At 32.4% G+C, this 20,757-nt stretch overlaps 2 protein-coding genes across 2 annotated transcripts in view; both read left to right on the forward strand.

Annotated features, from left to right (window-relative positions):
* The window catches only part of LOC139495649 (uncharacterized), a 41,676-nt gene extending 29,247 nt beyond the window's left edge, over window positions 1-12,429 (forward strand). The window contains exon 2 of the mRNA XM_071283944.1: window positions 11,405-12,429. Within this exon, the coding sequence (XP_071140045.1) occupies window positions 11,447-12,388 (942 nt within the window). The 5' untranslated portion in view covers window positions 11,405-11,446 and the 3' untranslated portion in view covers window positions 12,389-12,429. The remainder of the gene's footprint in view (window positions 1-11,404) is intronic.
* LOC139494289 (protein unc-13 homolog C-like) lies at window positions 3,956-4,567 on the forward strand. Its single transcript, XM_071282456.1, has one exon. It carries the CDS (start codon window positions 3,956-3,958, stop codon window positions 4,565-4,567), a length of 612 nt encoding a protein of 203 aa, XP_071138557.1.
* Window positions 12,430-20,757: the final 8,328 nt, after the last annotated feature.

Consider the following 20,757-nt stretch of genomic DNA (forward strand, 5'->3'; position numbering starts at 1 on the left):
GTATATCTACGGGTATTGCAATATTTCTAATCTTTCTATATAGTGCATACAATGCTTTATTGGACTGTTCCAATAATTTCTTTCTAGCTGAACAAAAAGAGCCGTTATAATTAAATACAATACCCAGATAAGTATATGAGTCTAATACATCAATATTTTTACCATAGATTTCAAAATCTGCTTTAACCTTGAATTTCTTTTTGCTGAAAATTACAATTTTTGTTTTACTTGTATTAACTGTGAGTTTCCACTCATTACAATATTGCTCAAAAACTTTCAATGCATGTTGCAGATCCTCCTCTGACTCAGATAAAATAACTGTGTCATCTGCATATAATATTATAAATATTTTTACATAACATAATAAGGTTTCTTTGCATTTATCAGATATATTTTCAAGGTCTTTAACATCATTATCTAGTAAAAATTTCTCCAGATCATTCAAAAAGAGAGAAAACAGAAAGGGAGATAAATTCTCCCCTTGTTTCACTCCTATATTACAACTAAAAGATGCAGAAATATCCTTTCCCATTCTAATACATGTCTGGATATTCTGATACATATTATGTATAACTCTCAATATTTTGCCTTGAATATTATATTGTAGCATCTTTTGCCAAAGTCCAGCTCTCCAAACTGTATCAAATGCACTTTTGAAATCAATGAACGAGCAAAATAATTTTTTACCAAATGAAAAATCTAGAGAAATAAGTGAATGTAAAATAAAAATATTATCCATAGTAGAAAACCATTTTCTGAACCCAGCCTGTGCTCCTGTAATTAAGCCTATTTCATCTGACAATTTATTCAATCTATTGTTGAGCACAGCAGTGAATGTTTTACTAAGACATGAATTGAGAGTAATACCTCTGTAAGAATTCGGGTCAGATTTGGAACCCTTGTTCTTGAAAATTGGAACCATTATTCCTTTGGTCCAACATTCTGGTATAATACCTGTATCTAACACAATGTTAAATAACATTACATACACATTAATCATATCATCTAATGTACATTTAATATATTCATTTAATATATTATCATATCCAGCAGATTTATTATTCTTTAATTTTTTTACAGCACATTTTATTTCTTCTACTGTTATTGGAGAATTTAACAATTCTTCTATATCTGGTGGTAAATTATTAACATCAATATCTATATCAATTTCATCATGTACATTATTTTCATTCATGGATTTAAAATAATCATGTAATGTTTCTACAGATATTTCAGATTTCTGATCTTTATTTTTAACAAATTTATTCAAAATTTTCCAAAACTCTTTCCCTTGTGTTTTTGATGTATTTCTCAATTTTTGTTCAAAGTCACATTGATAGTTTTTGTATGCTTGGTTTGTAACCATCTTGTATGATTTACTTGTCTCTAGTAGTTGTTTGCGTGTTACTTCATTTTTATGAATGTTATAACGTTTTCTGGCTTTATGAATTTTTTTTCTCGAAGTGAGACATTTATTTGTGTACTGAACATTCATTTAGTCACGGTGTGCTATTGATATTTCTGTGCAAGTAATTTATAACCAATGTGCTTGAATTGCTTTTGATTTTGTTTATTATTTACATTTATGTTCTAGAACACACCTGCAAAATTGTTTAAATCTGCAAAAATAAAACCTGTATTTGCTAATCACTAATCAATGCAGGGCGGTCTTTGATATATTATTTAGATCATCTCTATTTTATATACTTAGTGACGGTCACCCCATGATTTTTTGTAAAAGATTTTATGACTGGAGAATTTCAGTAAAGGTATTGAAAGTTATAAGTGCTTTGTGACAGGACCATTTGTTTTCTAGCCCAGCTTCTGCTTTTTTCCCCCAAAAAACTATTTTTTCCTATTAATTTCAATAATGTAAGCGTTTGTGATTTATTAATAAACTTGTAAATTTCTATCCGGACGCCATTATTTTTAGTTTTTCTCCCAAAATAACTCAGACGGAATGATCATAAGAAATGATGTTAATGCGACTATACATGGTACAATGGCCGCTGGACTAGCAAGACGTGTTAAAATTGGAGGTGAGCTTTCGCCAAATGTAATACGGTAAAACAATATTATATGGACAATTGTAGACGGTTAGGACTTTGAAAGGAAACGTGCAGTCTACTAGTACTGGAAGAAAGTAAATATATGTTTGGTGTTGACTATTATCATAATCAAACATTTGTGTGCATAAATCAAATCAGCTCATACGTCATACAAACAAACTCACCTATATTTACTTACCTGTTGTGAACTAGCCGTAATTAACTGTTTACCTACTCTAAGGACAAAACTGAGGATCTATACGGAAACTCTAGAATGAACCATGAAAAAGAAAAATAAAGCAGCAAAAAAGGCAGCCAAACGTAAATTAGAAGAGGTCGATTCCACAATAACTTCAGACGAATCACAGTCAGCAACTAAAGCAGTAAAACCACCGAAACCACCCAAACCCAAAAAGTCCACACCTGCTAACAAAAAAACTATGTATTCCATGCATCACCCACCTCCATCCGTACAGCAAATGCCACAGCAAATGTCACAGCAAATGCCACAGCAAATGTTTCAGCAAATGCCACAGCAAATGCCACAAGGTGGTGGTAATAACAGCTTTATTCCATGTTCACCACTAGGGAGCTTCCCCCCTCCTTCTTGTACAAGTAAACCCGGAGCTGCATATACACAACCTATTGCAATGAAATAGTAATATTGAATTTCTTCTTCAAGATATGTGCAACCGTTTGGACCGAATGGAATTGAAAATGAACAAGTGTTACGAATTTGCAGTTTAAGAAGGTTATAATAGTTCTACAGTTTTATATTTTCCGATATCTCTATTACTTTCCCTTATTATCCGTTTATCGTTGAAAACTGTTTATAAAATCATCCCTTTATCCTTGGTTGCTATCAGACGCTTTACCTGTACAGTTGTTACTAGGGTGCTCTCTTCGAGGTCCGCGTTAGAAGTATAAATAGTGGTAGCTATCCAGTGTAAATTGTCATTCTTATCAAAAACGTCGTAAGAAGAAGATTAAAAAGGTTGGACCGTTAATATTTAAAGACGAGAAGCAGGAGTATTCAAACAAAGTGGAGTGTTTGAAACCTGTTGAGAAGATATAAATAGTTTCGGTTACGTAGAAGTTGTATAAACAGGGTTAGTGCTAAGGTTTTGCGTTCCACATCTCTCACTATTGCAGTGAGTGTTTGCTGTTAAACCATACCTTAGTGCTACCTTGTTCCAACCGTTTTATAAATATATTTCAATAAAGTTTCATCGTCGAAAGTTTACAACAGTTTGAATAGTTTCCATACATTCGTTTTATTCAGGTTTCAGACAATAGTTCCAAACCGTTTGACCCGTTTCAAACATTTAGGTTTCAGACAGGTTCCAAACATTTAGGTTTCGACAATAGTTCCAAACCATCTGACCCGTTTCAAACATTTAGGTTTCAGACAGGTTCCAAACATTTAGGTTTCAGACAATAGTTCCAAACCGTCTGACCAGTTTCAAACATTTAGGTTCCAGACAGGTTCCAAACATTTAGGTTTCAGACAATAGTTCCAAACCGTCTGACCGGTTTCATACATTTAGGTTCCAGACCAGTTTTATACATTTAGGTTTCAAACCAGTTCTATACATTTAGGTTCCAGACTATAGTTTCAAACAGTTGGTTTTAAACAGTATCGGACAGAAAGGGTTTTAAACAGTTTTAATTCAACAAGTTCGGGTTAGGTTGATAGATGTTGAAAATCGTTGTATGTAGTTAAGTATTTGTTTCATATTTGATAGTGATAGTGTAACTTTTTATTGACTTTAGAACTTTTGAATTGCTTTTCAAATCCAGGAAACTGGTACGAACCCGAGGATAAAAACATCTTAACGTCCCCGCCCGGTTTCACGTTACACAAGTTAGAAACCATAGAAAAATCAGTTTGAACTCTTGAAACAAAAATGTCAAATATGGAGAGTAACATGCTCGGTATGAAAACTTTTATGGATACGGTTAAACAAGAGGTTCAGCAAGTCTCGGAAGATGTAGATGGAATAAAATTCGTTGTATCTGAAGTTGAAGATAACTGCAATTTAATAAGACAAGAAAATCATAAGCTTAAAAATGACATCGTTGACATACAGGCCAGAGCCATGAGGGATAATTTGGTATTTGTGGGTATAAATGAATTTCAAAATGAGACTACAGACAAAACGGAAGCGACTCTTCGAGAATTTTTGGTGAATGATTTAAAGATGTCTCAAGAGGATGCGGGTGTAATCAAATTTGACCGTGTTCACCGCACAGGCTCATTAAACAAAAAACCGCGACCTATAATTGCAAAATTTTCCGATTATAAGCAAAGAGAAAAAGTGAGGTTTATGGCTCCAAATTTAAAGGGTACAAATTTCTATATAAATGTACAATACCCACCGGAAATTATTGCAGAAAGGAAAAAACTGTATCCTATTTTCAAGAAAAAAAGAGATGAGGGACAAACTGTTAGAATGGTTTATAATAAACTCTACATAAACAATGTTTTGTACAAACCAAAAGGGATTGTTGAATCATAGGATGCAAAGGAGGTTGGGCATAAGCTTAATATTGTCTCATGGAATGTAAATAGATCATTAAAAAATAAGCTTGAAAATGCAGACTTTGTTCAAAAGTTTGTAAAGAATGGTATTGTTTTCTTATCTGAATGTTGGATTGATGAAAATACTGATATAAATGATGAAATATTTGGTGATAAATTTTTAATCAATTGTTATCCAAGAAAAAAAGGTAAAGGTGGTGGAATGGTACTCTTGTACAACAAATCATTGCAAAAGCATATAGAAATATTGAAAGTTTCTCATGATACTGTTATATGGGTAAAAGTGGACAAAACTTTATTTTGTGATAAAAGCAATGATGTTTATATATGTTTTGTATATGTACCCCATGAAAATAACATTTTTTATGACAAATATGATGTTGATATTTATGACTGTCTTACTGAAGACATAGCAAGTTACAGTAGTTTAGGCCCTGTTGCTGCTATTGGTGATTGGAACAGTCGAATAGGTGTTAAAGCAGATTTTATAAAGACGATTGATAATTTTATCAGCTATGACAGTGATGACGAAGAACAGGTTCGATTTTCTGAGGATAAAACAGTAAACAATTTCGGAAAAAAATTATTACGTCTTTGCCAATCTACTGGACTCCGGGTATGTAATGGTCGATCAATTAGTGACAAAATAGGAAAATTAACATTTTATAACCATTTGGGATCTAGTGTTATTGATTATGCATTGATACATAAAAACTATTTAAATCTTGTAAATGAATTTGTTGTTATGGACTTTAACATGTTGTCTGATCATGCACCGGTTCGTTTGACACTTGAAATAGCCGATTCTGGTATAAAAACATTCAATTCAAGTGATGATAATATTTTTCACAGCACATACAGATGGGATCCGGACAAAATTACGGAAATGCAAACTAGTTTGATTAGTCATATGGACACAATGAACAGTGATGTTGAACAAATGGTGTGTACAGAACAAAGTATTGAGAATACTGTTATAAAACTTACTGAAACATTGTATACTGTCTTCAAACCATTTTGTGAAAAACGTTATTGTATAAAAAGGAACAATACGAACAGTAAAAGCAATAAAAAACTCACTACCAGATAAACCATGGTTCGACGATAGATGCAAAGAACTGTATTATATATATCAACGTAATATTAGGCGTTTCAATAGGAACAGAAATAATTTGAATCGCCAAATTCTGATCGAGTCAAAGAAGAACTACAAATCGTATAAAAATCGCGTTAAACGAAATTACTTGAGATATGAAGGAAACCAAATTGACTATTGGCGAAAACATAATCCGAAACAGTTTTTTGATGTATTTAAAAAAGGAAAAAAGAACACTAATTGTAATTTAAAGTCGTCAGATTTTTATAATCATTTCAAAAACCTAACTACTGAAACCAGTCCTAATATAACTGATGATGTTGAAGCAGATAACCAAGAATGTGTGTATAATGAACTTGATGCGTCTGTTACTCAAGAAGAAGTATGTAAAGTTTTGTTGAAGTTAAAATGTAACAAATCGCCTGGTACTGACAATTTGTTAAATGAGTATTTTATACATTTCAAAGACATTCTCGTACCTTTAATTGTGCAATTGTTTAATGTGATTTTTGAAACTGGATATATGCCGAAACAGTGGTGTAAAGGAATACTTATTCCTGTGCATAAAAAAATTAATATAAATGTTACTGATAATTATAGAGGTATAACACTAAGCAGTTGTTTCTGCAAACTTTTTACTACTATTATTAATGAAAGGCTTACATTGTGGGCTAATGAAAATGACACTTTAACTGATGCTCAGTTTGGGTTTCGACCCGGTCATGGCACAACTGATGCTATTTTTGCCTTACAATCAATTATTACTAAATATTTGGGACTGAAGAAAAAACTTCATTGCTGTTTTATAGATTATAAAAGTGCTTTTGATAACTTGAATAGAAATTTTTTATATTATAAGCTTGCCAAATGTGGTATTAGTGGTAAGCTTTTTTCCATTATTAAATCTTTATATGACAATTCTATGAGCTGTGTAAAATTTAAAGGGGAATTTTCTGACATTTTTTCTGTAGAAACGGGAGTATTGCAAGGGGAACCATTATCACCTATACTATTCTCAATGTTTTTAAATGATTTTGAAAATGAGTTTATCAATAGCTTATGTTTACCAGTAGACATAAAAGAACTTTCATTGTTTTTATTGATGTATGCAGATGACACTGTTATATTTTCTGAAACTATTGATGGGTTGCAAAATATGTTGAATTCATTACATAATTATTGTAAAAAGTTGAAACTTATTGTAAACACAAGCAAAACTAAGGTGGTTGTTTTCAGAAACGGGGGTAAATTAAGAAGCGATGAAAAATGGTTTTATAATGGTGAAATTATTGAAGTTGCTGATCATTATTTGTTACTGGGTGTTATGTTATATTACAATGCAAATTTTAATCAAACTCAGTTAAATATTGCGGTGCTTTGCTTTTGCGCCAATTGGCATTTCATTTGCGCCAAAAATATCTTTCATTTGCGCCACAAACCATATTTCATTTGCGCCAAAAACTAAATCTTTCTTTTGCGCCAATATTACAGGTAAATACAGGTAAATACATGTAGATACAGGTAATAATAGTATAAAACATTAAATTTTTTAAATAGTCTTTTAATAATAAAGAAAGTTTTAAACATATTCCTCAAAAATCAGTTATCATAAAATCATACAAGTTATGCTAAAACCTCGATAAAATCATACAAGTAATGCTAAAAATTGTTTTGCTGTCCGTATCAGTCGTAATCCTGGCTTTACAGATTTTTTTGGTACACCTGAAGGATTTGTCTCCATTTTTTAAAACATTTGATAACCTATATATGTGGTCATCAAATATCACAGAATTATTTCCTCTGTTTATCTCAGATTTGACTATGTCCATCTTGACACTTCACACTGGACTGATCATATGAGCACTATATATATAATTATAACCTTGGTGACTCTCAGTTTTGTATTACAAATGAGTATGAACTCACAAATGTATCCAAGGGGAGTAATGTACAAACAAAAAACAAAATAAATCGTAAATAATCTTTTAACTTTTCCGTTATATTACCTGTCATACCTGTAAAATGGCGCAAATGAAGGTGTTTTTTTTTGGCGCAAATGATATATAACCTTGTGGCGCAAATGAAAGGTTTGATTTTTTAAAAATTGGCGCAAATGAAATGCGCCAAAATATTGCTGCCAAAGGCAGAAAATGTTTATCAATGTGGTATGGTAAAATAAAACATATGTGTTTAAATGTACAAACAAAATTGTATTTATTTGATGTCTATGTATCGCCTGTTTTATTATATGGAAGTGAAATATGGGGTTTTCATAATGCATCTGATATAGAAAAACTTCATATAGAATTTTGTAAAAGCATTTTGACTGTTAAAAAATCCACTGCTACCGCAATGGTTTATTCTGAGTTGCGAAGATTTCCTTTATTGATATCTCGGAAAGTGAAAATATTAAAATATTGGGTTCGTCTATTACGGACAAGAAATTGTATTCTTAGTGCTATATATAATGATATGTATGACGAGTGTGAATCAGGCAATAAGTCATCATGGGTTAATAATGTTAAATGTATGTTACTTAGCCTAGGTTTTGGACATGTGTGGTATGCACAGAATGTTGTATGCGAAGAAGCATTCATTATTTTATTCAAACAAAGGCTTATTGACCATTTTATTCAAGAAAGAAATATGTTTTTCGATTCATCATCAAAATGTACTATCTATAAACACCTTGTGGATAATGTTCAATTGCAGTTTTACTTGACAAAAAATTTAAGTCCACAATGTATTAGATTTTTAACTAAGTATAGAATGTGTTCACACAAATTAAATATTGAATATGGTAGATTCATTAAAAAAGCAAGAAATGAAAGATTATGTATCTTATGTAACCAGGGTGACATCGAGGATGAGTTTCATTTTATTTTAAAATGTCCAAAATATGACATTATTAGAAAAATGTATATAAAAAGGTATTATTATACAAATGCATCTGTTTTTAAATTAGTTCAATTATTGTCAACAAAGAATGTATCAGAGTTATGTAATTTAGGAAAATATTTGAAATACGCCACAGATATAAAATTTTCATGACATTCTTCTGAACGAATTATACTATGTAGTCTTGCCTCCGATTGTATTTAAAATGTTCTGTTATGATATACATGTACATATTTATGATATACCTATAAGCTGTATTGCTTTTGGTTTGAAATAAACTATTAAACCTATAGAACGTTTAATAGTATAGATATACATTGTATATTGTTTGAATTTTGTTCTGTTCAGTCTTTGTGTAGTAAAACGTTTTCAACTTATATTTTGTCCCATTCTGGATCAATTGATCAGAAGAACAGAAAAAAAACGAATAAAGAGGATCTATTATACAAAATAAGCTCCATCTCATTAAAAAATCTCTTCATGAATAAAAGTGCAACTGATATTTTTCTATCCAGTTCACATTTTAATTAACGGTTAAAAACTTTAAAATACTTTCAAATGATTAAAATTACATTAACTTAATGTCAGTTGCACATTTTAACATGTTATGCTTAATAATACTACAGAAAATTTAATCTGGGTATAATTTTCAGTCTTATTTTTTACCTGTCATTCAACCCAAACTCTAATTGAAAAACCCTTTGTTCTTGATTACCTTTGATCTCATCTATCCAACTTTTTTTTTACCTTTACAACCTAAAATTTTAAAAAGTTGGATAAATGAGAATGAACCGTTTTTGACAACTGTTATTATAAAAGTTTAAATCGCCATTCAAAAAGTGTTTTCTATTTAATTATTTTAAGTCATTTACTTTTCACTAAATAAATATCTGTTCACGTTGCAATGATCACAAATAAACCAAATATTTGGATTTTTTTCGTGAATTATTTGTCGTAAATTATTGTAAAAAATTGTATGTGTTCCTGTTTTCTCCTATTTTTCGCACATATACTGTCAGTCGAAATAGAAAGTACAATGATGTATTTTTAGTTTATTCCATTTTTAGATCATGTTATTACTACGCATATGGACACTATTGCCACGATTACCTGAGGGCACCGATTACCTCAGGGCATACAGCAGCGGACCTAACTGCCATCTGCCTGCCCTTTAGGCCTGTTTTGAAATTAAATATACCGTAAACCGGGAAATTTTCGCGCCGTCTTTATTTCGCTATTTACTTACACGATCAAAGTTCGCGCCGTTTTGAATTCGCGATTTCCCAGTGGCCTAGATAAATATTTTCATAAATGATTTGGAAAGTGAACAGCTTTACATATATCTTAACTCAAATGATAAAATTAATCAAAAATCTGTTGTTTTCGGTTCAATAATGTTAAAGTAGATTAAAAGTTTGGCAAAACGCATACACAATAATAGAAAAGTAAACCTAATTAGGAATGAATTAAAATAAAAAGTTGCCAGGATTAATGCTAATTAACATGATTAATCGATTTTTGATCTGATCAATCTTTGTTGTAGATTCAACGAAGTGACACCTTTATTACTGATTGACAGGTGTCATTAACATAATTGTAATGAGTGTTGTTTACATAACAATATCCGTAATGTTCGCTTCAGTGAAATAACTGATTTGAGTTAGACATGACTTTTAACATTGCTTTTCATTAAGAGATACAGTTATAATTTAAATTATATATTTGTCGTCTTTGAAATCAGTCTTATTCTATTCATATACGTAGATATAAGAAGATGTGGTATGAGTGCCAATGAGCCAACTCTCCATACAAGTCACAATTTGTAAAAGTAAATGTAATTAAAAGAGTTTTTCCTTGATATTTTCGCGGTCGTTTTATTTTCGCGTTTCACTTCTTACCGCGAAAATAGCGAAAATAAAACTACCGCGAAAATTTCCCTGTTTACAGGTAATTTGAATTAGTACTTGAGACCGAACAATTATTTTTTGCGTTTTTCTGTATACTATGATCATACATATACTATAGATAAAGCGGTCACTGAAATATTTCTGTATACAACATACACAGAGGCGGATTTAGGGGGGTGGGGTGCTAGGGGGCAGGGGTCCCGCCCCCCATTTGGAGAAAAAAATTGGTTGCTTATATAGGGAATCACTGAAACGTGACTGAAGCGGGCCCCCTCTTAGGCAGTCAGTGGGCCCCAACTTATGAAAATTTATGGCTCCGCCATTGATACTTATATACTATGAATAAATTGTATAAATTTGCTATAATTTACTATAAATTCCAATAGTTTACTGGTGTGACTTTAAATATATCAGTGACCGTTTTATATTGTAACTATAGTATATATATATGTATGTTCATAGTATACAGAAAAACAGAAAGAATAAAAATCGGTATTTGGAAAAAAGGGGGAGGGCAAAAAAAAAAATGTGCCCTGTTCCCAAGTACCTTTGACTTTTGATACCTCTCCTGGAATTCTCCAGTTATATTTTTTTTACAGTTTACATACGCTCTATTTCCCCGCGATTTCGCGGGTGTATTCTAGTTTACATTATACTAAAAAATTGATATCAAGACGAGACTGACATACCTCTGTCAACTACTCATTTAATTTTTACCTTCGTATTTGTAGGTAAATTGAGAAGGCACACGTTTCTCATCTCTTCTAAAGATAGAATGGATAAAGGCCAGTATTTTAGACTGTTTTAATTTCATATAGTTTCATTAACAATTGGATCATACTTCCAAAATAAAAACACAAAAACGCGACACACCTGTTTCAATTATTTATTTAACTTTCTTTCGTATTTATAGGTAAATTGAGAGGGCACACGATTTCTCATCTCTGACGAAAGAATGGATAAAGGCCAGTATGTTAAACTAACAGTTGCCATTATCATAACAGGGATGTGTTTCATGATGTATTGTGGAGTATTCAATAATATAATTGAATTAAAATGGAACGTTAACACCACATTGATTACATTGAAGTTGAACACACAATTGGTTGAAATGAAGTTGAATACAGAACCGTTCCATTCGTGCACTGGCCTTAATTGTACAAACTTTTTTAAATCCTATTTTTGGAAGAAAAACTATAAATCAGTGGTTTTTCTAGGTGATTCATGCATGTATCGGTTGTTTTTGGCTATATTGGGGAAAAAAAGACCATGCAAAGTTCAAAAACAGGCTGGTCGATGTAACCTCATCTCGTATTTGGGTCAACAAAGACGTTCTAACTGGACCAAACCATCTAGTGCAGAAGGACCTGTTGGGTATGGATTAACACACCCATTTTGTACAGATTGTTCTGGATGTAACAGTGCACTCTTTCATTGTGGAGAAATCAAAATTGAATATATCTCAGTGGAATATGCACGAGATGTTGAAATCCAGTCAACAATCGGGAATACTACGCAAGAAGCCGTTTCTCTGTACTTCAATTCAAACTTTACAAATGTATGCGTGGTTAATTCTGGTTTTCATGACATGGTTCTACCAGCCCTAACAGATCAACTTTATGTTAAGAACGTGCAATTCTATGTGCAACATCTGGTCCACACATGTCAGAATGTAATTTGGATTTCCACGACAGCAGTTAGAGGTGACAAAGGATTTCCTCAAAATAATCGCAGAATTCAACTGTGGAATAGATTAATTAAAGAAATGTTACGTAACAAGTTTCCAAAAGTAGGTTTTATGGATTTGTTTCCTCTTTCTAATTCCACTAAAGCGCATAGGGATAATGTTCACTTAAAACCAGCTTTGTATAAATTGTTAGCAAGATTTTTTACTTGATTTGTGTTCATGAAATATTAAAATACTGTTTTTGTACTGTTCGAATATTTTTTCTTATATATAAGATGTCCAAAATCTCTTTAATAGCAGATCTTTATAATCATTATGTTCCGTTCAAATCAACTTATTCATGATTACATTTAATGATTAAGTCATCCTTTTCTTAGCTAGATATACAGATGCGAAGCAAAAAATGGTGTATACAATACAAATTAACTGATGATTGTATCATGTTTTACAAATTAGATAAAATAAGCTTGCCTGTTGTTATTTTGTTTAACTTAACAGTGACTGACATTCAAGGGTTTATTCTTAAAGATTTTATGATATGTTGATATGTTTGATTGTATAATTTTATTCAAGGGGCTTAATTTTTCTGTTAAATATATCCAGTACATTTTTTTCGTCATGGCTTTCTATCATGTTTTTTGTAGAGTACTTGCGAATTTAACGAAATTAAACACTCCCCCTATCCACTTAGAAAACAAAAAAAAATTATCTAAAACGTTCATGTTGATCTTAATAACACAAATTAGTATGTCATGTTTGGTTTTTTGATACTAACCAACTGCGGTAAATTTAGTACTGTTCCGACAATTCGCCCGCAGTAAGATCTGTTCAGTATATGTTCAAATTATTTAGTAGTTTATATTTATCTGAGCAAATCCTCATCGCACTGAAATGTCCGAACAGATAATGAACAGTACTGAATCGACTGCAAGGAAATTGTCGAAACAAAGTCCTTTATTAAATGACAAACTCATAGCAGTAACACATCGAACGACTTAAAACAACTGTTATATTCGAGAAGTTGTACATGAATTTCACTATGTAGAAAATACTTATTTGGAACTGTCGTATCTTGTTTCCATATATATTTTTATCCACATGTCTGAAAAAATTATGCTTTAGTCAACATTGATTTGATTTAAAGTTTGAAAAATACACATTCTAACAAACAACAATTATTTCAGAACAGTTTGCCCAAATGTTTCTTTTATTCAAAGTAAAATTGGTTGCAACATGCAAAAGAAAACCAATTCCTCATTTAATAAAACATTAATGCTATATTTTCGAGATATAAGCATGATACATAAATTTGTAAATTATAGTATAGAAACTATGAGAACTACTGGTGACATTCGTGTTAAAAACGTGTTTATAACAGTGTTTGTATGTAAGCCAAAAAGTGTCCCATGAACTTGTGTCTGCTTGAACTATAATTCACAGTTGATCACATTTGTAAACTATAAAATAGTGTCTCCCTTTGTGAAAAAATGTGCCTAGTACTTGGGCATAATTTCATTGATGTTTTATAAAAATATGTCACAAGGGACAATTTTTCAGAGTGTAGCTTTTTTTATGTCCAGAAAGAAGGGAAATAATTTAGCAATCATTGAAATGTTTTAATAATTATTAAAATCATAATTGAAATTTAAATCAAGACAGCACAGATGTAAACAAACATGGAGAGTGGTGAATATAAACAACTATGACTTTTTGTGTGACGGGCAATACCCTCCAGAGTGGTTAATATAAACAGCTATATGACTTTTTGTGTGACGGTCAATACCCTTCAAAGTAGGTGAATATAAACAGCTATATTAATTTTTGTGTGATGGGCAATACCCTCCAGAGTGGTGAATATAAACAGCTATATGAATTTTTGTGTGACGGTCAATACCCTTCAAAGTGGTGAATATAAACAGCTATATGACTTTTTGTGTGACGTGCAAAACTGTCCAGAGTGGTGAAAATAAACAGCTATATGACTTTTTGTGTGACGGTCAATACCCTTCGGAGTGGTGACTATAAACAGCTATATGACTTTTTGTGTGACGGTCAATACCTTTCAAAGTAGGTGAATATAAACAGCTATATTACTTTTTGTGTGACGGGCAATACCCTCCAGAGTGGTGAATATAAACAGCTATATGACTTTTTGTGTGACGGTCAATATCCTTCAAAGTGGTGAATATAAACAGCTATATAGATATAGGAAGATGTGGTGTGAGTGCCAATGAGACAACTCTCCATCCAAATAACAATTTAAAAAAAAAGTAAACCAATTATAGGTCAATGTACGGCCTTCAACACGGAGCCTTGGCTCACACCGAACAACAAGCTATAATGGGCCCTAAAATTACTAGTGTAAAACCATTCAAACGGGAAAACCAACAGTCTAATCTATATAAAAAAACGAGAAACTAGAAACACGTATAAATTACACAAACAAACGACAACTACTTACATCAGATTCCTGACTTAGGACAGGTGCAAACATTTGCAGCGGGATTAAACGTTTTAATTGATCCAAACCTTCTCCCTTTTTCTGAAACAATAGCATAACATCACACCATAGAAAAACACAAGATAAAATATCAATTGGCAGGCCTAACTCAATCAAAAAACGTAAATTAATATGACTTTTTGTGTGACGGTCAATACCCTTCAAAGTGGTGAATATAAACAGCTATATGACTTTTTGTGTGACGGGCAAAACTCTCCAGAGTGGTGAATATAAACAGCTATATGATTTTTCGTGTGACGGTCAATACCCTTCAGATTGGTGAATAAAACAGCTATATGACTTTTTTGTGACGGGCAATACCCTCCAGAGTGGTGAATATAAACAGCTATATGACTTTTAGTGTGACGGTCAATACCCTTCAGAGTAGTGAATATAAACAGCTATATGACTTTTTGTGTGACGGGCAAAACCCTCCAGAGTGGTGAATATAAACAGCGATATGACTTTTTGTGTGACGGGCAATACCCTCCAGAGTTTAATAATGATGAAAGAAGATTATTTAGAATGTTTCAAAGGCAGGCCAAGCAATTTGAAATAAAAAACAATGAAATGTTTTATACATAGATATAGAAAGATGTGGTGTGAGTGCCAATGAGACAACTCTCCATCCAAATAACAATTTATAAAAGTAAACCATTACATGTATATAGATATAGCAAGATGTGGTGTGAGTGCCAATGAGACAACTCTCCATCCAAATAACAATTTAAAAAAAAGTAAACCATTATAGGTCAATGTACGGCCTTCAACACGGAGCCTTGGCTCACACCGAACAACAAGCTATAAAGGGCTCCAAAATTACTAGTGTAAAACCTTTCAAACGGGAAAACCAACGGTGTAATCTATATAAAAAACGAGAAACGAGAAATACGCATAAATTACACAAACAAACGACAACTACTGTACATCAGATTCCTGAATTAGGACAGGTGCAAACATTTGCAGCGGGATTTAACGTTTTAATGGATCCAAACTTTCTCCCTTTTTCTGAAACAATAGCATACCATCACACCATAGAAAAACATACGATTAAATACATGTTGAAAAAAAACACAGGAGAAAACATTAAAACATGTTATTCATTAGGACAAACTGAAACAGATGTCGCACCTGACAATCCAAAGATGTTAAAATAATTCATAAATTCCTACTGTATATTTGAAAGCAAAATGTTGATTTAGTTTTATTATTTTTTTAAGTTTGTAAATTAGATAATTTGGAATTAGACAAGATGTTTATGCAATTAGACATGATTTCACTATAGAAAAATATCCAACAAAAGTCAAAATAGACTATCTTTTCAAGGGACACTTTTACACAGAAGTGGACAATGTTTATAATAAAATTCTGTCCTGGACAAAATTTCACAGGTCATATCCGTGAAATTTTGTCAAGGGGATATCATTTCATGGGGGACCCCATTTAATCCTACATGTATACGTATCAACACTCTCATAGATCAATAACTCATTAGCCGTAAAATAACATGTAATTGCGAATCAAGAGTTGTTTTTACACGTGATTGGTATGAGAGGTACATTTAATTGGATAAGTATTTATTTCAACGTTATTATTCTTTAATTTATCATTAAATATCGTTTTGTATAGAAATAAACTGGAAGTACAGTACTTTGTTGACAAATTATGGGACAAGTCGATATATCTAAATTACTACCTCCACGGGAACAGATGGCACAGATTGGCTTTTAATTCGGACTTTAATTTAACATATCGAATGATTTTATAGGCAAGTGTCGTATTTTATATTACATGAACAAACAAAAACATTGCCATCATAAAAGCTAATATTTAGAAACGGTGTTCCGCTATTCTACACTGGTGTTAAACTGATAATGGAAACTACAATTACCATGATCCCAATGAGGCGACAATAGGTAAAAACAGATCAGTCATTTTTTCTCAAATGTAGCATGTTGTTATCAAGAATTACTCAGCCGAAAAGTTTTTCTATACCATGAAATCATATTTGAACCGTAATTGTGCATTATAATTGTCTAAGTGCTAGAAAATGGCCGTTAGAAAATTTGGGATAATCGTTTTAATAAAAAAGGATAGTCGATATTCCGTAAGTTAAATACTGTTTGATAGATATTGACACTAAAAACGACTATCGGATGGTAAAATGTCATCGTGATCTCTTTTGTTTTTATGTTGTTTTTTTATATTTTGCTGTTTGTCTGGTTGTCTTTAGCTATGTTGTTGTCAGTTAATATTTGACTTATTAATTTGAATGTCTCTTTGGTATCTATTGCCTCTCTTGATAATGTACACGATGTATACGGGTAATTTCTGCCAGCAAATCAATATTTATAATGCACACAACATCTTGAAAAAATATTTATATTTAAAACTGAACTATATAGTATACTTAAGTAGTGGCCTGTTTCCAAGAATTACTATATATTTCTACCCACAAGTCTGACAAATTATGCTTGAGTCAACATTGATTTGATATAAAGTTTAAAACATATACACATTTTAACAAACAACAATTATTTCAGAACAGTTTGCCAGAATATTTCTTTAATTCAAAGTAAAAGTGTTTGGAACACGAAAAAAACCAACATAAGTGCTATATTTTTGGGATGTGAAAAATATTATCATGATAAATAAATGTGGTGAGCTTATATATGTAAAGGATTCATAAAAATCATGTTATTTGCAATTTTCAGAAATGCAGATGTTTTAGATTAAATTAAATATATATAGAAAATATGAGAACTACTGGTGACATTCGTGTTAGAAAGGGATATAACTTTTTATTAGCCGTCAATCATGTTTAAACCGATGCATTATATATTTATCGATCACTCGATGAATCAAAATTATATAAACAACCAAACAACATTTAACCTGCATACAATGTTTGAACAGCATAATGCCTGCAACTTAATCTGTTAATACCAAACCTGAGCTTAACGTAGACCTTATATTGGAAAACTTATGCAATGTTGCGCATTTTCAAAAAAAAACGTATTCCGTAGTTGGCTTAAGCGTAGCCCATATAGGACGTATGTTAGAAAACCTATGCACTGTTGCGACTTTTAAAAAAACGAGTTTTATAGTTGGCCCATAGTAAGTCCATCTTAGCACAGGGTAATCCCAACGTAATTATAAAAATGTATACATTCAACCAATGGTATTACATTAACCAAATGCTAACAAACGTATGAATGGATATTTCATCTGAATTTGTTAAAAATTTCTTTCATTACTTTATATTGCAATTATCCAAGTTTGAGACGATATACTATTGAATATTTTTCAAATGTCAAAGTTACATCGATGCAAATTCGGGACATTATTAGTTACATAGTATGCTAGTGACCTAATACGGTATATATGGGCTCAGTAAATTCCATATGGGATAAGAGCGAAGCTCGAATACCCATATGGAATTTACTGACCCATATAAACCGTATTACGTCACTAACACACTATGTAACGAATTGACTTTAGTTACCGACTATCTTAACGTGTGAAATCTAAACTAGTGACCTATCAAAATAACCATGAAAAAGCTTCATGACAAAAGTAAAGACAGTTCAAGGTTTGTCAGTATTCATATCCCCTTGGTTTATTAACTCATTGAAGGGGCACTATTAGTTTAAACATATTTAATCATAGTGGATTGGGAAACAAGTTTTGCAAATTATATTAATCCCTTTCCACTTTGCGGGTGCTAGTGCTGCCTTGTAGCGGCATTAGCCTGCTCTTTTTCGAAATCTACAAGGGTGTCTTTAACGTGCAAGAGATATGGCTCTCTCTTAACACGGGTCAGCCATTTATCGTCCCTTTCCGACGGACTATCATCGTTTCCTCAAGACCATACTCGCAAATGGTGTCAAGGGAGCGCCGAAAATTCAGTCCCTGAAATTTTCATCCCAGACGGGAATCGAACCAGGAACCTTTGTGTTAGTAGTTCAATACACTAACCACTACACCACGGCGGCTCTAAGTTTGGGGTATGTTTCTTCGTGCAGTTGAGATATTGTTACAGAACATGAGGGCTGAACGGAATGGGTAGCTGCTTTAATATTTGAAAATGGTAGCTGCAACGTTGCGATGCCTTTTCATTACCAATCGGACGAACTATACAAGGTGGACACGAGCCTACATATTGGATATGTTGAATCTGTCTGAAACAGTAAAATCTGCCTTTATGTCAGGTGAGTTTTCAATTAGACACAAACATGGAGCCTTAAATAGTATCTGGAGTGATATGGTTACAGATAAAACTATTATCAAAGATTCTAAAAGGTTGAAGAGGCATCGTAGGACTGACAAGGAAAAAAACGCTGTACTTCGATGTACATTGTATAATCCGAGAGAAAGTTCATGTATCTTTATGATGATCAAAACAGTTAGAAATCAAAACAAGCATAAAGTTGAAGAGCATTGAGGATATAAATGTTCCAAAAAGTTGTGCCACTATAGTGGAGTTACTAAGCCAACAATTTTTCAACTTTAATGGACCACCCTTCCTGCAGGATCAATTATGACTCTTTTTGGTAAGAAAAATGTTTATTCTTTAATTTTTGCCTGGTCGTAGATTTGAAATATGGTGCAATGTTTTTAGAATAAAGTCAAAGGTTAGTTGAATTTTTCACTATTGTCAATTTATTTCACAAGAGGTAGTTAAAAGACTCCAAAATTATCTGAATTGTTACTAAACAAGAAATTCATAATGAAATAAGCTGTGACACTTCATTTTCAACTTAATTTGAAAATAATGAAACCACCAAATGCACATTTTAAAGGGAATTCAGACTAGCAACGAAATAGAGGATGGAACAACCGAATCTCAATTATTTTTTTTACATCGCATGTACTTCTAAAGATATATTTCTGAATTTTACGGCATTTATAAAAAGAATCGAAGGCAATTTGGTTTTTGCTTTTATGTATATTTATTGCCAGTCACAAATATTTCACAAGACAATTAAATCAAATGAGTTTAATGATGGACTAACGTTTCAGCGTATATTCGTGCTCTATGAACTTTTTAGGTTGGTTGTGGCTTTGCCTTACAAAAGCACACATGGACCCTTATGTGGTTGAATGGGCTATTTTAACAAATAAAGGGCATGACAACTTTCGAAAACCTGACATCAGTCATAGTTTTCATCGTCGCCTTCTTTCAATATTGGTCGGTGAGTAAAATAATTTCTACAACCATCAGACCCTAAACATGAACAAATATTGGTATACGCGGATGTCTGTTGGTTGCATACACAGTTGTTCTTGCAAGCTGTTTTCCCTTGTCCGTATACGTATAAACAAGGTCTTGAAGGAAATCTACTGATATAGGTCCCTCAAAGAAAACCGAGAGCCAGCCGTTTTTACCCTTTTAACAACCAGAGTCTTTGGAAAGTTTGATCACTGGTTTAGCAATATGAGAGTTTATCCAAACTTGCGTTTGAAGCATTGCACGCCGGATTTGCTGTAAAAACGTGTTTTCACATGGGGGAATTTTCACAAGACAGGCATCCTTTATTGTGGCAACCTCCACCCTTAGCTTGTTTACATCATCATGAAGATACCTAAACTTTCCTTTCGGATTATACAATGAGGCGATATATGCACTTCCAATATGAAAGGCGATTCCTAATCTCCCGTTTGAAAACTTATCGGATTTGGCACAACTTTTTGGAATTGTTGTCCTCAATGCTCTTCAACTTTATGCTTGTTTTGCTTTCTAACTGTTTTGATCATCATAAAGATACCTGAACTTTCTCTCGGATCATACAATGTACATCGAAGTACAGCGGTTTTTTTCCTTGTCAGTCCTACGATGCCTCTTCAACCTTTTAGAATCTTTGATAATAGTTTTATCTGTAGCCATATCACTCCAGATACTATTTAAGGCTCCATGTTTGTGTCTGATTGAAAACTCGTCTGACATAAAGGCAGATTTTACCGTTTCAGACAGATTCAACATATCCAATATGTATGCTCGTGTCCACCTTGTATAGTTCGTCCGATTGGTAATGAAAAGGCATCGCAACGTTGCAGCTACCATTTTCAAATGTTAAAG

Source organism: Mytilus edulis, chromosome 11 (genome assembly GCF_963676685.1).
Source record: "Mytilus edulis chromosome 11, xbMytEdul2.2, whole genome shotgun sequence".
NCBI lineage: Eukaryota > Metazoa > Mollusca > Bivalvia > Mytilida > Mytilidae > Mytilus > Mytilus edulis.

Excerpts from the sequence above, each read along its gene's own strand:
- LOC139494289 (XM_071282456.1), top strand. The coding sequence starts at position 3,956 with ATGTCAAATATGGAGAGTAACATGCTCGGTATGAAAACTTTTATGGAT.